Source organism: Anolis sagrei, chromosome 2 (genome assembly GCF_037176765.1).
Source record: "Anolis sagrei isolate rAnoSag1 chromosome 2, rAnoSag1.mat, whole genome shotgun sequence".
NCBI lineage: Eukaryota > Metazoa > Chordata > Lepidosauria > Squamata > Dactyloidae > Anolis > Anolis sagrei.
In genome coordinates, this window is record NC_090022.1 from 279,285,696 (window position 1) to 279,303,818 (window position 18,123).

The window sequence follows — 18,123 nt, forward strand, 5'->3', positions numbered from 1 at the left end:
GACAGAAATCTATTATTGGTTTCCAAAAATGTTTTTTTTAATGATAAACAATTCAGGGGTCCCTTGCAACCAATTTTAAAAGAAAGCTATTGCACCTAGAGGCATCTGATAGCATCCCATTCTTTCCCCTTGCCTAGTAAATGGTCAGTCTAGAGCATGCCTGGGCACACTTCAGTCCTCCAGGTGTTTTGGACTTCAACTCCCACAATTCCTAAGAGTCTCAGGCCCTTTCCTTTTTCCCCTCAGCCACTTAGGACTGAGGCTGTTAGGAATTGTGGGAGCTGGTCCAAAATATCTGGAGGGCTAATGTTTGCCCATGTGTGGTCTAGAGATGCTATAGGGGTCAAGGGCAACAGAGGGCGCACCTACACTGTTGAACGAAAGCAGTTTGATTCAACTTTATATGGCTCAATGCTATGGAATCATTGGAGATGTAGCTTCTGGAACAGGGCCATACAGCCCGGAAAACTCACAACAACCCATTGTAGACGTAGTTTAGTGAAGCTTCATTAATATTTGGCAGAGAGAACAAAATATCTTGTCAAACTACAACTCCCATGATTCCTTAACATTTATCCATAATAGTTAAAGTGGTGTCAAACTACATTGATTCCACAGCTTAGATATGCTCAAAAACATCCTTGGGGACTGCAGAGCAAAACTCTGCCTGCCTCTGGTCTAAACTCTATTGCTTTCACTGATATGAGAAACCAAACATGCATATTTTTGTAAAGCAATGCTTGAAGTGTATTTATACCCAGTTGCGAAATGATAAAATTATACCGACCTATACACATCAAGTAAAATTCCACCTAAAGTCAAACTTGACTTGGTTGCAAATATCTGTACCTTGATGATGTTCCCAAGGCCGTGATGAGAGCTTGAAGTAATCCTCCAATAAAGACCCAAGGGTTCTTTCGAGTAATTAAGAAATAGATCAATGGGAGAACAACAATAGCATGGATGAGCAAGCCAATGATAACGGTGATAGTATACATGGCAAGCTGGCCTCCAATGACCCCCATATCTTCCATTTCAACAATTTTCCCAGCAATCAAAAACAAGATACCAAGTGGTGCATACCTACAAACAAATGACAGAGTTAATACTATATTATACAAACATCCAATTGCAGTCCTATTATTTGTAGGATTTAGGTACTATGTAATACACTCTTTTTCTTTTGTACTCAAAAATTCCTATACAAATGCTAACATTTGAAACACAATGATCTATTTTATACATTCCCAGAACTGGAAAAGTTTTTTTTTACTACAGCAGCTAGAATATTCCATTTAACATGCTTATGAGTACTGCTGTCTGGCAGGCTCAAGAACAGTGGTTCTCAACCTGTGGATCCCCAGGTATTTTGGCCTACAACTCCCAGAAATCCCAGCCAGTTTACCAGCTGTTAGGATTTCTGAGAGTTGAAGGTCAAAACATCTGGGGACCCACATGCTGAGAACCACTGCTCTTGAAGCTTTAGTCCAACCCCCCCCCCCCCACTTTTTTCCAAAGTCTGATTCATTGCCTAGACAGCTTAAGACTGTGAAGCAGTCTATAAACATCTTAGTCAGTCAGTCAGTCAATCAATCAATTAATCAATCAATCGATTGATTAATTTACTGGCTAGTAAGTCCAGCTCAATGCTGTGGAACGTATTTTCAAGTAAACAAGCATCAGAGCTTCAGACCACGTCTACACTGTGGAATTAATGCAGTTTGATACAACTTTAATTGGCATGGCTCAATGTTATGGAATCATGGGAGTTGTGCCAAAGAGCGCTGGTGCCAAATTACAACTCTTGTAATTCCATAGCATTGAGCCATGGCAGTTAAAGTAGTGTCAAACTGCAGTAATTCTACAGAATGGAGCCAGCCTTAGTGTAGAATAAATGTGTAGTTTTGGATGAACTGAAAATCTGTGGTCTGGGTTCAGGAGGTGGACTATATGCAGTGTCCAGTGAGTCTCAAAAGCTCTCCTCAAGCAATCAGGTTAGATTTTAGATAAATGATCTATCCCCTGCATGTGACCAGGTGAATAGAGAAAGAGAACAAAAGGTGACAACAATGAAAACAAGCTCATTTTTTGTTCTTGCCTTGCCCACCTCTGGATCTAGCCTTGTTAGGGCTACCAGATAATAATAATAATAATAATAATAATAATAATAATAATAATCATCATCATCATCATCATCACCATCAACCACACTTTATTTATATACCGCTCTATCTCCCCTAGGGAACTTAGGATAGTTTCCAAATAGGCAAAATAACACAGAAAGCATACAGAGTAGCCATTTAAAACATAGACATACAATTATTAACACAAACATATATATTAAAACCAGTTTCAACACTATTCTATTGTGCAAAATAAGGAGCACCCCAGTCCCTGAGACCAAGAAATGGGTCCTGATTATCTAGTTAAGTAAGACAGTCGAAGCACCCAACACAACTTCTCTAAACATGTCATTCAAATTAAAACAAATGTGAAATTATATTACTCTGGTTGGAAATTAAGATTTTCAAACTCTGCATTGAACAGGGAAAAAAAATCACAAACTTTTCTACTTCTGTTCCTAACACCTTTGTGAGCAGTACTTTTAATAGCACATTAGAGTTACAGCCTAAGTAAAGAAATATTTCTAATTTCTGCTTTAAAGACAAACACCCAATTCAGTTTTTAAGATTTCCGCAAGCACCGATTCATACTTTTCTAACAAAGTTATCCAAACTCTGCTTCTAGTGGTATATTTCCATTAATCACTCGTCACTCCCTGCTTCCCTTTTTTCTTTCTAATCAGGTTTAATTTCACTTCTGTGGTTTTGTTTCTCACTATCCACCTAATTTAATTTAGGAGCCCCCGGTTGTGCAGTGGGTTAAAGCCCTGTGCCAGCAGGACCGAAGACTGACAGGTCACAGGTTCAAATCCGGGGAGAGGCGGATGAGCTCCCTCTATCAGCTCCAGCTCCTCATGCGGGGACATGAGAGAAGCCTCCCACAAAGGATGATAAAAACATCAAATCATCTGAGCGTCCCCTGGGCAACGTACTTGCAGATGGCCAATTCTATCACACCAGAAGTGACTTGCAGTTTCTCAAGTTGCTCCTGACACGACAAAAAAACCCCTAATTTATCTAATCATATATATCTGTTTATACTGGATTCCCACCCAGGAGATCTCTGAAAATGCCTGTTTCTGTGAGTCCAAAAGGATCACAGCTGAACACATCTCTGCTGCTCCCCTTGCTCTCCACCAACATGGGAATAGTGCGTGGGGTGATGGGGCCTCCACATTGAAAAGGTGAGTTGGGTCAATGGAACAGAATTTGGATTTCCATAATGACCAAATAAAGGTTGAAGTTATGATGGAATCTTCATTGTAACTTACTAACAGAATACCTGCCTAGGTCTCTTTCCATTCATCTAAGTATAAATGGGATGCCAAAATTCATGCCACATAGGCAATTCAGATTGGAGGCTATTGCGTGAGAATTTGTGAACCTCTGAGAAAATATTACTTTACTTAGGAATGTTCAGAGGCCATATGTCATCTGAGTAAGAAAGTGTTTAGTAGAAAATAGCAGCAACTTGAGCATTCTTACAATATATTGCCACAGCGCATGACTTTTGGCATCTCTGGTATGTTTCAGTTTCTTCCAGTTAGCTCAAGGTGGCATTACATCACTGCTTTCCTTCATGGTTTATCTTCATGAGTTTGTGTTATAGGTTGGGATGAAAGACAACATGACTTGCCTAAGGTTGAATTTCATGGCTGAGCAGGGATTTGAACCTAGACCTTTCAAGTCCCGATTCAGTGTCCCAATGACTACATCAGCATCCAGCCATGTATTGACACAAACTAGTTGGAGATGAGGGAAGGATGTTGCCCCCACCAATCCGGCAAGAAATAAACAAACTTGAATCACTACTGGGGAGGAGTGGAGTTGAAGAGCTGCCAGAAATAGCAGAAGACATAACTGAAGGGAGTACAGTGCATTGTGGGAGGGAGAGATGAGTAGGAATCCCACTGTGTTCACCACCACCAACAGGGCCAGGGATGTTCCAAGAATTTGCTGCTTGAGGTAGAATAACAAATAATGACTCCAGCTTCCCAAAGTGATGTACATGATGTCCAAATACACTCAAATTATTGTGGCAGAGGAAACCAAACACCCTTGCTCCCATCTCTAGCATGGGAAAATACAATACAGTGTGATCCCCTCCTTGTCCTTGGACAATATCTGTGGTTTCATCTCTAGACATTTGCTAAGTCCTCCAGCATTAGTCTATGGCAGTGGTTCTCAACCTGTGAGTCCCCAGGTTTGACCTACAATTCCCAGAAATCTTAGCCAGTTTACCAGCTGTTAGGATTTCTGGGAGTTGAAGGCCAAAACATCTGGAGACCCACAGCTTGAGAACCACTGGTCTACGGTATTCTTGGGCAAGAAGTCCTTCATTTCAATTTGTTTTGCTACCATCCATACAAAGTCCAGGAAAATATCCCTGTGAATACAAGGGCCACACTGCAATAATTAACTATCAATTTGTTTCCCTCTCTATGGGAACACGTCAAACCTGCATGATGTCTCATTCTGCCTAAAGATAGGGTCAGACCTGAGCACACTACTTAGTTTTGTCAGAAAAACAGAAAAGTCTTCTCAACCTCCTGAGCTTGCACAGGCAGTAGGATAGCAACATCTCCAACTTACCACATGATTAGTGCAACCAGCCGCATGATGGCCTCATTAAGGCTATCAAAAAATTCTCTCAGTGCCCTTCCTTGCTCCCTCATGTTCCCAATCACCAGTCCAAAGCTGATTGAGAACACTACCAGTCCAAGTGCATTCACTCCATTGACAGCCCCTGGAACAGGGATCATTTCCCTTTTCAACAGAGTGAGGTTTTCCATTGCTTCTGAAACGTTGTTGATAATGCCATTGAGGAGAGATGTTTCATTTGAATCGTGTGTCGCTCGAGGAACCCGTTCCTCATAATTGGTTTTGAACTGTCAAGAGATGAGGGAAAAGACATGTATTATAGTTATATCGTCTTTAGTTGCAAGTGTCAGAAGATTTGCTTGAACATCTCAGGAGCAAGACAGAAGGAATCCACATGTTTCTGCTTTCTTCTATTCTAATTTTGATATGTATTTTGTGCAACTGCCTTTCCTCTGCATTCTCTCATTTCTCTAACAACAATAGTAAATACCACTACTGTTGTGGGGTGCCAATATTGCCCTTATTTTGACAGCAAGTTAAAACTTGGTTGTCCTGCCAAGTATCTTGAGTCAGCTAAGAACACAGCATGGTGTTCAATTTTTGAGAAAGCATGTTTTATCTTAGAACCATTTATGCTCTACAGTTCGATCCGACCCATGCATTTTCACTATGTGAAAACACAACGTGTCCACAGAAAAATATTTATGCCTTCTAAATGTGCCAATGTATTTTTATTTCCACACTGGCCTTTTCTTACAACAGAATGATAGTGCTATGATTCCACTTTAAATGCCATGCCTCCATCTCATGAAATATTGAGAATAGGGAAAGATATTTAGAATTAGAGCTCAAATTCCTCATCAAATATAAGGCATTGGATTCCACTAGATTGAATGATGGTAGTTCTAATAATAATAATAATAATAATAATAATACTTTATTTATACCCCGCCACCATCTCCCCAAGGGACTCGGAGCGGCTTACAAGAGGCCAAGCCCAACAACACATCAATAAAACAAGAGAGCAATAAATAAAAACAATACAATTAATATAAATCACATATAAACATTAACACACAAGGATTTAAAAACCTATGGCCGGGCCAAATGTAATAGTTTAAAATTAAAAAATAAACACTGGGCATGAACAAGGTAGGATATATCTGGTAGGAGGGTTTTTAAAAAAGTGAGGGGAGCGCAATCCAACGAATAGTTAAAGTGCATTCTCAGGACATTTTGCTGGGTATTATTTCCTTATTCTGGGAAGGCACACTGGAACAGCCACATTTTCAGGCTCCTCCTAAAGACTGCCAATGTTGGGGATTGCCTGATATCCCTGGGAAGTGAGTTCCAGAGTCAGGGGGCCGCCACCAAGAAGGCCCTCTCCCTCGTCCCCACCAATCGCGCCTGCGAGGGAGATGGGAGGGAGAGCAGAGCCTCTCCAGATGAATGAAGAGATCGTGTGGGTTTGTACACGGAAATGCGGTCATGCATTAAATAGTGTGAAAGGGCCTCTACATTGGACTGAATGAGTTACCAGACTCCACAACTGTCTTCATTATGTAGTACAGCATTTTATGAATTGTATGACAAATTATTGGTTTTTTATGTAAAAAGAAAGTGTACAATTACCTGTTTAAAGCAGGCTTCTACCAGATTTGGAGGAAACATATTTCTGTGAAGAAAAAAGGTGACAATTTGAGACATATTTGCAAATTTATACCATAACTGCAAGTCCAAATGGAAGAGAAAAGAACTCATTTCTATACCACAGCAAAGTAAAAGTGGTGCACATTTTAGGTTTATAAACCAAATATTAATTTTTAGGAAGCTTGGGATACAATGCATATTTCAGGGGGAATCAAACCCCACTGAATTCCATGGGATTTATGTCTCACTGCATTTGCCCCACTAATTCAAGCCCCATTGAAATCTATATCCGTCTGGAATGCAGGATTCAGCTGCATGGTCAGCATCCTTGGGAAGATGGATAGCTTCTTTACAGTTTGTCATATTCCCTGTTCATCTGACCATTATTATTTATTTTGACTGTCAGGAGCTTTTCAGGATCATAAGCATCTGCCTTTACCATTATGTTATCTGACTGCATTAATAGGAAATGCATAAACTTGAAACCTTCCAGTAAGGCATCTTTCCTAACCCATTGATATATTTTCAGAGGTATATTACACTAGATTCAACACAAAATCCCCTCAAAAATACAAAATTAGTATCTAGATTTAGCCACATGACAAATAGATCTACTTAACATGAGAAAGATAAATCAATTATGAGTTATTTTAATGATCGCTGGACTAAAACTGAGGCTTCTTCCACACAGCTGAATAAAATCCCACATTATCTGCTTTGAAGTGGAATATATGGCAGTGTGGACTCAGATAGCCCAGATCAAAGCGGATATTGTGGGTTATTCTGCCTTGATATTCCGGGTTATATGACTATGTGGAAGGGCCCTCAGACATATAATATACTATTTGGAAATCTACGTCCCCGTTGTGAAAGACCATGCTAATCCAGAATTCACTGTCACGTCAAGGACAATCAGACTCCGCCACAAGTGATAATGACCATGCAATAATTTGGCAGCTAATCAAACTGATCCCTATAAAGTTTCTGCTTATCTTTAGAGAACCCATAGGAAATATGGCATTATATCTTATTTAGCCTGCAGGGATATGCAATCTAAGGCCCCCCTTCACACAGCTGTATAAAATCCACATTGAACTGAATTATATGGCAAGTGAACTCAGATAACCCAGTTCAAAGCAGATATTGTGGATTGTCTGTCTTGATATTCTGGGTTACATGGCTATGTGGAAGACCGAGTAGATATGTGATATGAATCTCATATTAAAATTATTTCTTCCACTGATTCAGAATATAACATAATCAACAATATAATAGCAACATAAAATAATATCTATCAAATAACAATTGATTGGAGATTGGCAGTAATGTGTTACAAATATTTTATGTGGGGAAGTGAGAGGGTGCCCTTTTCTTCAATTTTTACCATGATATTACTTTTTTTAAAAAAAGGAAAAAGAGTGACACTAGTAATTTTCATTCAATATTCCTAAAATATTGCTCTTGGGGCACCATTTTGCAGGATTTCTGAATTTTTTTAAAACATTCTGCACACCAGGGGGTTGGACTGGATGGCCCTTGTGGTCTCTTTCCCTCTATTTGTCTATATATTTGTATCTATATCTTTATAGCTATATCTATAATATTATATTAAAAGTTGGAGCCCCCGGTGGCGTAGTGGGTTAAACCCTTGTGCCAGCAGGACTGAAGACCGACAGGTCGGAGGTTCAAATCTGGGGAGAATGTGGATGAGCTCTCTCTGTCAGCTCCAGCTCCTCATGCAAGGACTTGAGAGAAGCCTCCCACAAGGATGGTCAAAAATCAAAAACATCTGGGCATCCCCTGGGCAACATCCTTGCAGACAGCCAATTCAGTCACACCAGAAGCGACTTGCAGTTTCTCAAATCACTCATGACATTAAGTCTAGCGGACTCTGGGGGTGGTGGTCATTTTTGTTCCTAAGCTGAAGAGCTCGTGTTGTCCATAAACACCTCCAAGGTCATGTGGCCAGCATGACTGCATGGAGCGGCGTTACCTTCCTGCAATAGCGGTACCCATTGGTCTACTCATATTTGCAGGTTTTCAAACTGCTAAGTTGGCAGAAACTAGGGCTAAGAGTGGGAGATCATGCTGTTTCCAGGATTCAAACGACCAACCTTTCAGTCAGCAAGTTCAGAAGCTCAGTGGTTTTACCCACTGTGCTACCAGGGGCCCAATTATGTGATAGTAAGAGATTATACTTCAGCTAGAGAGTAATGTTAACAAGCTACCATTTATAGAATTAATCAGTCAAGCCTACCCTCAAACTGTCAGCCACTCATTATTTTTATAGCAATACCCCCCCCCCCCCCAATCCTTTCGGCTAGATTCTCCACCATTTGCTATACTGGCTCAAGATGCTGTGAGCTGCATTCCAACAATAACTGTATGTGATAAACAATTCCCATGCCTCATTAATAAAACCCATGATTTAATACAAAGTTGTGTACAGGGCTAATCATGGAACCTATACACAAGGGAAGGGAACCCTTGGATCTCTCCAGATGTTGTCCCCTTTTTTGTCATTGGGCGTTGTAGATAAGTTTTGAAGACAACTACAGTCCAGAACACATGGAAGGCCATCAGTCTCCCAGTCCTTCCATATGATAAAGCTACAAGTCTGCAAATTTTGAAAACAAGTTCACTATTTCACTACATTTTCATGCTGACAAATTGAGGAGGGCAAGGCCCTTTTCACTAGCCAGTATAGAGACTCACATTAACAAACTTTCAGCAAACCTTTTACTTTCCCAAATGTCTTCTGCTAGACTTCTGCAATGTGTCTTCTAATTAATCCAAAGTTACCAGATTCTTTAGGGTCTTGGAAGCTAAGCTAGGTTAGCCCGAGTTAGTTAGCAGTTAGACTTGGACTGTCACCTATATCAGGTGACGTAGGCTAATTTATTTATTTATTTATTTATTTGCGACATTTATATGCTGTCCTTCTTACCCTTAAGGGGACTCAGAGCGGCTTACAAGATATATATACATCCAATATATTATATTATTAGCATAGTACAATATCAGTATTATATATGACTATATTGTACTATACCATTATATTGTAATATTATTATTGTGTGCAGGTGGTGGGGAGAGGGGTTGATTGGTCTTGATGGCCCATGGTGTATCCAATTTTTGCCTCGGTGGTCTGTGGTCTCTTAAATATTGGGAGCCACAGAGCTAGAGCAAAGGCTTCCTTCTTCTTTCCTATGTGAGTAGCAGAGAAACTGAGCAGGCATGTAGGGAAATAACAGATGGATCTGTCTTTTCTCTGTCAGGCTGTTCAATTATTTAGAGTATTTATTCCCTGCTCTTCTGCCACAAAGATTCTGACAAATTGTTAATTTGATAGTACTCTGCCTTCAGGCTTACAGGCTACTTAATTCATCTGCATATAATTTTCTGTTCTCTTATAGAGACCAGATGAGTTGCTCAATACAAAAGCTGCCTTGCTTGGTCAATGTTGCTAAGGCATTTCTGGGCTAACGATGTCATCTTGAAAGTAAACCATTGTGCCATTTTGTCATGAGTCCATTTGGCCCCAGATCATCACTTTGAACAGTATGAATTGGCTGTGGTGACCTTTCTAACCCCATAGAAAATGGTGCCTTACCTGATTAGGTCCAGAAAGGCATCGGCAGCTGTCACTCGCACTATCTTGCCTTCTCGGTGCATCTTTTCTTTAGATCCTTTCCCAGGGTGAATTATAACCACCATGATGATTCCAATCAGGACAGCAATGATTGTGGTGCTCATATAGTAAACGACTGCTCGAAGCCCCATCTTTCCCGATGCTTTACTGTCCAGTGCAGCAACTCCTAACAAATCAAAATGCAAGTGTACAGTTAAGTGTCAACGCACCTCACAGAACTGCAGATAAAAATTAGGTACACCCATGCTTCAAGATCAGTGATTGGAAAAGTTATTTTTGGACAATAACTCTCAGAATTTCCTAGTCAACATGGCTGGAGGATTCATGCAAATATACTCCAAGAATTGCTTTGCTAAGCTTTGTATTTGGCTGGTCATGCTAGGTAACAAGATATTGCCTGGATGGACTTTTGGTATGATTCTTCAAGCTTCTTCTTACGTTCTTGTTACAGGAATATAAAAGTGAACTAGTTGTATATATTTCCCTGGAAACTGAGGGCTCTTCCAGACAGGGCCCAAAATGCAGGCCATGTTGGATTTTTTACTTGAGGCATCCAAACAATGCCTCAGGTAAAACAGAAATAATTTGAGACAATGCAGGTAAACCCTTCTTTATCCCAAATTATTTAGATATCCCATTAGATCCGGGCCTTCCTGAAAGGCCTGGTTCTAATGGGGTATGAGCCCTGTGGGGACAGACTCTTGGGACTGCCTCCGCTGTCCCAGTAATCTGTCCACACAGCTCAATTCACTTCTTTGGGCCCCATGAACCCGGATAAGAAAAGAGCCCCCCCAAAGCCTGCCTTAAAAATAATGAAAAACTTACCGGGTCACCATGAAGCTGGGGGGAGGGGGGAAAGCAAGAATGCACCTCCCCTCCTCCTGCCTCCTGGCGCATCATTTTTGCATACCAGGAGGGTTGCTGATGCCATTCTGAAAGTTCTTGGGATGGCATGGGGACACCCACCCGGGAAAGCCCAGGTTTTGGGGGGAGGCATGGGGACTTCTGCTTTGGAGTGGATTTTTTTAATCATAGCATTGCACTGGAGGACCTAGGAAATGCTTAGAGAGGTCATATTTATAAGACGTGGATAAATGGAACCACGGACACTAGTCCCACATCATACAGTTTACTACCAACTCCACATCCATCATTTTCTATCTGACAAAGGATAAAAGTCTGCCTGGTTTCTGGTCAATACTAAGTCTTATTAATAAGAATGTTAATGGCCAATGTTGTTTCCAAAGTGGAAGAGGACTCTCACCAAGTTCAGCACAATAGAACAACTTAGCCGTCCCTTTGAAAACAGGATCCTTCATTGATTTATAATGTGAAAAAACTTCAAAGTTAGATCTCAGCACGAAATTGCTGAGTAGATGCTGCCTGCTATCACATAACAGTTGCTTATTATGTTAATGCCTTACCTATTGCCATGAGGTTTGTGTTATTATCAATGGTTTTACTAATGGGCAGTGTGTTAATCATACAATTGCCGCTGGCAGTATTTTCTACCTTTCTCAATTTGCTTTGACCTCAATGTCATCATCCCAACCACAACCATGTGCTCGTATTAACCTCTAAGTTTTACTCTATGCAGTTTGAGCAAATGGCTTCAGTCTGTGAAAGCTCACCATACATTTAATGTTAGCCTTGAAGGTGCGGCATGACAACTCTGTGGTTTTGCTCTGCTTACGTAAATTTCTTGTCTAGTTCAGAAGATGAAACTTTCACAACAGTTTAGAGAACTGGAATTTGCTTATATAACTCATGGACATACATCGTGATAACAGCAATGGTGGAGGCAGATCTAATCTTTTCATACTCTTTCTTGCATGGCATCATTCTAGTCATGCAGGGAGTGAGATTGTGAAAACCCAAAGACATACAAACATCTTCAGAATTGTACAAAGGTTGAATGAAAAGTAATGCCTCCAACTTCATAACTCAACAGATGACAGACTGGTATGCGGCAGGTACTGGCTTGTTCAGTAGACTCTCCTCTATAGTTCCATTTTGGCAGGAAGCCTTAGCATTGAATGGTTGTGTTATTAAAGTGCGAAGTATGAAACCCTGTGCAGATGGTCAGTCAATGTGACTTAAGCAACGTGCAGTCATTGAATTCTTGACAGCAGAAGGTGTCACCCCAAAGGAGATTTATCAGAGAATGCAAGCTGTTTATGGTGATTGTGTTGATGTGAGTACTGATCGTTATTGGGCAAGTAAGTTTAAAGATGTTGAGGTGGGAACATCTGACTTGTGTGACAAACAAAGAGTTGGACGTCCTGTGACAGCAACCACCAAGTTTCACAAGTTAAAGGTTGACAGATTGATTCAGGATGATCATTGTATCACTCAGAGAGAAATTTCAAGCATAATCGGCATTTCACAAGAATGTGTGGGTTACATTATTTCTTTGCTTGGCTATCGGAAGATCTGTGCACGATGGGTTGCGGAAACAGAGTATTGACTTCTTCTGTGACAGCTTCAGAAAACTTGTTCATCGTTGGCAGAAGTGTATCCAATTGTCTGGTGATTATGTGGAAAAGTGAATAGTGGTAGTTAAAGAGCACAGTCTGAGGATTAATTCTGTGTTTGATTTATTAAAATATTACCATCTAAACCTAAGTAACGAGGCTGGAGGCATTACTTTTCACTCAACTCTCGTAGATATCACTGCAAGTTAGTATGACTCATAATATATGTGCAGAGATTTGGGAGATCAGTTGTCATATCACGCAACATTTCAAGGCAGTTCTGCCAGGACATTGTTAAAAGAAAGCACATAAGCACATATGAAGAGGTATAGCATGGGAGCACACAACAAAATGCAACCAAAATATGAATACATTGGGACTCTACCATGGACATCAGAATCCATGAAATGTTCAGGTGCCATTATTCAGGTCTCGGTAGTGGCCAGGGGAGCTTTTGCAGAGTGAAAGCTAGTGCGCCAGCTGTGCTCATACCTTGGGAGATCTGGCCACGGCAGTCCACACCCTTGTTACATCCTGGAAAGATTACTACAACACACTCTACATGGGGTTGCCTTTGAAGACTGTTTGGAAAGTCCAGCTAGTCCAAGGGTGGCAGTGACAAACAGGGAGCATACTACCCCCCTGTTGTGTCAGCTCCACTGGCTGCCAGTCCATTTCTAAGCACAATTCAAAGTGCTGGCATTGGCCTATAAAGCCCTATACAGTTCTGGCCCAGTTTACTTGTCCAAATGTATCTCCCTCTACGTACCGCTTTGGAGTCTAAGATAAACCAGGGAGGCACTGCTCTCAATCCTGTCTTCTTCGCAAACACGTTTGGTGGGGACAAGAGACAGGGCCTTCTCTGTGGTGGCCCCCTGCCAGTGGAACATGCTCCCCAGCGAGGTTAGGTCAGCTCCATCCCTTCTCTCCTTCAGGAAGAAGCTTAAATCATGGTTTGGGACCAGGCATTTGGGTAGTAAGTTTGGCAGCAATTGTAATATTTGAGAATCTGACTACGCACTGGCTTTGGACTGGGTCTTGGGACGCTGAATCAGACTCAGATATGGCTAAATGGTTTATAATAATCTTTTAAAGATATTTTTAACTTAATGTTTTACCTATTGTGTAATGTGTTGCATTGTGCTTTGCTTTGTATTGGCATTGAATTGTTGCTGATTGTAAGCTGCCCTTAGTCCCTCCTCGGGGGTTGAGAAGGATGGGGTACAAAGGTTTGATTTATATATATATATATATATATATATATATATATATATATATATATAAATCAAACCAATGGGGTAGTGATTTACTTTTTATCCAATGGGGTAGTGATTTACTTTTTGGAATATTTTCAAGCCATGGATAGTTGGACAGTGGGGAGCTAAAAAAGTGGGAAGGTTTATATTATATGCTATAGGAATAACTACATCAGTGTTTGAAATGGTCAATTATTTTTTGCTTTGCAGAGACAACAATCACGGTGATGTAGCAATACAAAGAAATGACACAGCAGTAACAGCTCACACGCTTGCCATGAGGGTTCTCATATCCAAGGCTTCTTTCTAGTTCTGATTTTACACCATTATGCCCAGATACAATCTGGATTTTATAAGATTTTGTCTCAAGTTATATATTACTTCAACCACAATATCAATATGAGGTCTCGTCCCATTCCCCCCCACCCCCGATCACATAATAATTCATAGAAATATGTTGTCTTTTTAGTAATTCCTTTGAAGAGTAAAAAAGAAAGAGATCTTGTGTGATATCATCCCATGAAGATGACTGGAGATATAACAAAAGGAAACACTTCTTTTAGACATCTTAAGAATGGTTTCTATGAATTTTAGATGAAAGATGAGTAAGGATGGATGATCTGCCTCCAACCCATTTTCCACCCTTGCAGCCCCCTCTTCCTTTTTGACAGAAATGAGGTGTTAGGAACGTCTCTTCTAGTTCCCTGAAATACAGTTTTGATCCCAGACAAGGGATGACATGAGTTCCTTTAAAGAAATATCATGCTTTTTATTACTTCCAGAGACATGATTCTCTTATTTGGTCACCAGTGTTGGGGACCCTTGCCCTTCAGAGTCATATAATTTTGAGCAAACCACTTTTTTAAAGATCACATCACTCTTTTGTTGGTTTTATTTTGGCTTTAAATGTGGTAATACTGTTTTTGCTAGTGGTCTAATGCTTTAATTATGCAGTGTCCTTATAATTTATGGTATGTACAAAGTGCATAAGGTTATGGATTAACTACAGCTAACATCATGCCAGGTTAACCCTGAGAAACTCCATCAGAACTTAAAGTTTGTTGTGTTGGGCAAGTTTGCTCTAGATGCATAACCGGTGGGATTAGATGTGTTCTCTGGCTGTGTGTTCTCTGGAGGTGTCTACAGACAATGCAGGCTCCTCCACTTGAAAGTGGAGATGAACACCTCCCCCAGAGCTGGAGTTGACCACCTCCTTCGGAAGTCGGAGATGAAAGGGCTTCCCTTTGCCTTTGCCTGTGAATGTCTGTCTTATTGTATCAAGGCATTGAATGTTTGCCTGTGTTTGTATTTGTATATATAATGTAATCTGCTCTGAGTCCCTTTGGGGAGATGTTGTTGTTCATTCGTTCAGTCATCTCCGACTCTTCGTGACCTCATGGACCAGCCCACGCCAGAGCTCCCTGTCGGCCGTCACCACCCCCAGCTCCTTCAAGGTCAGTCCAGTCTCTTCAAGGATGCCACCCATCCATCTTGCCCTTGGTCGGCCCCTCTTCCTTTTGCCTTCCACTTTCCCCAGCATAGGCTTGGGGAGATAAGGCGGAATATAAATAAAGTGTTGTTGTTAAATATGTAACATTAGTTTATGATGACATTTATCATGTCAAAACCAACAGAATTAAAAAGCAACCAAAAAAAACCACATTGATAAAAAGTACAGAACTTAGCAGTATGTCTGTTGTCTGAAACCACCAATTGTTCCACTATGCCTGCCTCTATTTTATAATGTCTTAGATATTGTAGCTTTACTATGAGGTTGCGATAATGTGAGAATTGCTGTGAGCCAGTCTAACATCCTGACATATATTTAAAAATGTTATACCAACAGGTCTATTTACATAATTTTAAATAGAAGTAATCAAAATAAATCTGGCATAAGCTACACATACTATTTAACATAGACAGTTCTTAGAGCAAAGCTGATGAAGAACTCTATTAATTAGCTCCATGGTTGGTGAATTCTTAATTAGATTCAAGACCTATTGACCCCCCAACAGCTTCCTCCAATGCCAGAATTGGTGAATGGATTATAATTATTCAGGGCTCTTCCACACAGCCATGTAACCCAGAATATCAAGGCAGATAATCCATAATATCTGCTTTGAACTGGGTTATTTGAGTCCACACTGCCATATAATCCAGTTCAAAGCAGATAATGTGGGATTTTATACAGCTGTGTGGAAGGTGTCTTGGGCTCCTATGGCACTGCCATATAATCCAGATTATCAAAGCAGAATAACTACATTATCCATTTTGAACTGCATTATATGAGTCTACACTGCTATATAATCCAGTTCAAAGCAGATAATCTAGATAAATGGTTCTCAACCTGTGGGTTCCCAGATGTTTTGGCCTTCTATTCCCAGAAATCCTAACAGCTAGTAAACTGGCTGGGATTTCTGGGAGTTGTAGGCCAAAATATCTGGGGACCCACAGGTCGAGAACCACTCTGGGCCAGAATGAAGAGAGAGGGGGGCAGAAGACAGTATCATCTTGTTTCCTGTGCTTTATTAAAAATATAATATAATATAATATAATATAATATAATATAATATAACTAGCAGTCTCCTGCCACGCGTTGCTGTGGCCCAGTTTGGTAATCTGGAAAATAAAGTAATGAGAAAGTGTTGGTTTCTAATATATGTAATTTCTTTCTGCTTGTGGGTAAACTGTATTTCTTGCTGTTTCTTTGCCAGTGTTGATGTGGAGATTGTCTGGTTTGCCTACTCTGGGGCATGCAACATATTATTGTCCTTCCTTAGGGGTCGCTTTCAAATCTTTGATACTGCATCTGTCTTATACATATGTGTGTGTGTCTGAATGGCTGGATGGCTCTTTGCCAGGAGGGCCTTGATTATGTTTTCTTGCCCTGGTCAAGGGAGTTGGACTGGATGGCCTTAAAGCAGCATTTCTCAACCTGGGAAGCCAAGACCCCGGGGGGGGGGGGGAGGGTATCACCAGGGTGGTGTCAGAAGGGTCACCAAAGACCATCAGAAAACACAGTATTTTCTGTTGGTCATGGTAGTTCTGTGTGGGAAGTTTGCCCCAATTCTGTCGCAGGTGGGGTTCAGAATGCTCCCTGATTGTAGGTGAACTATAAATCCCAGCAACTACAACTCCCAAATGTTAAAGTCTATTTTCTCCAAACTCCACCAGTGTACAAATTAGGGCATATTGAGTAGTCATGCCAAGTTTGGTCCAGATCCATCATTGTTTGAGTCCACAGTGCTCTCTACATGTAGATGAACTACAACTCCAAAACTCAAGGTCAATACCCATCAAACCCTTCTATTGTTTTCTGTTGGTTAGGGGAGTCCTGTGTGCCAAGTTTGGTTCAATTCCATTGTTGGTGGAGTTCAGAATGCTCTTTGATTATAAGTGAACTATAAATCCCAGCATCTACAACTCCCAAATGACAAAATCATAATGTTTTGAGTGATGGTCACACTTTGTGTTGTGAGATGTTTTGTTGCCAAATTTGGTGTGATTTCATTCATTGGTTCTTTTATTTTTAAGGTACTCATTACGCACAGAGCATTTATATATATATATATATATATATACACACACACACACACACACACACACACACACACACACACACATATACACACATAATTTTATAATATTATAATGTAATACAATACAATACTACTAGTAATAATACAATATTATAATTATATATTTTATATTACATGTAATATTACTTTTTTTTGTCATGTCAGGAGCAACTTGAGAAACTGCAAGTTGCTTATGGTGTGAGAGAATTGACCATCTGCAAGGATGTGGCCCAGGGGATGCCTGGATGATTTGATGTTTTTTTTATCATCCTTGTGGGAGGCTTCTCTCATGTCCCCGCATGAGGAGCTGGAGCTGATAGATTGAGGGAGCTCATCCGCCTCTCCCCGGATTCGAACCTGCAACCTGTCAGTCTTCAGTCCTGCCGGCACAGGGGTTTAACCCACTGTGCCACTAGGGGCTCCTATATTACTAATAATATTACAATATAATGGGATGGTACAATATAGTAATATATAATACTGATATTGTACTATGCTAATAATTATATATATATATATATATATATATATATATATATATATATCTTATAAGCTTCTCTGAGTCCCCTTCAGGGTGAGAAGGGCGGCATATAAATGTCGTAAATAATAAATAAATAAATCACTGATCTAGATCTTATATGGCAGTGTAGAAGGGCCATCAGAGAGCCTGATGAACATGCCCAGATGAAGTCTTGTATTTCAGTACTACTTCCTGTATTCCAGACACTGGTCCTTGACCTTGAAACCAGTTTCCACATGGGTCAGAATACATCCCAGACTCATTTGTGT

General features: G+C 40.4%; 1 protein-coding gene across 1 annotated transcript in view; it reads right to left on the reverse strand.

The window, feature by feature from the left end:
- Positions 1–18,123, reverse strand: part of SLC1A3 (solute carrier family 1 member 3) — a 78,137-nt gene that overhangs the window by 11,294 nt on the left and 48,720 nt on the right. The window contains exons 4-7 of the mRNA XM_060761399.2: positions 9,988–10,192; positions 6,357–6,399; positions 4,716–5,011; positions 850–1,083 (exon numbers count right to left, since the gene is read on the reverse strand). Of these exons, the coding sequence (XP_060617382.2) occupies positions 850–1,083; positions 4,716–5,011; positions 6,357–6,399; positions 9,988–10,192 (778 nt within the window). The remainder of the gene's footprint in view (positions 1–849; positions 1,084–4,715; positions 5,012–6,356; positions 6,400–9,987; positions 10,193–18,123) is intronic.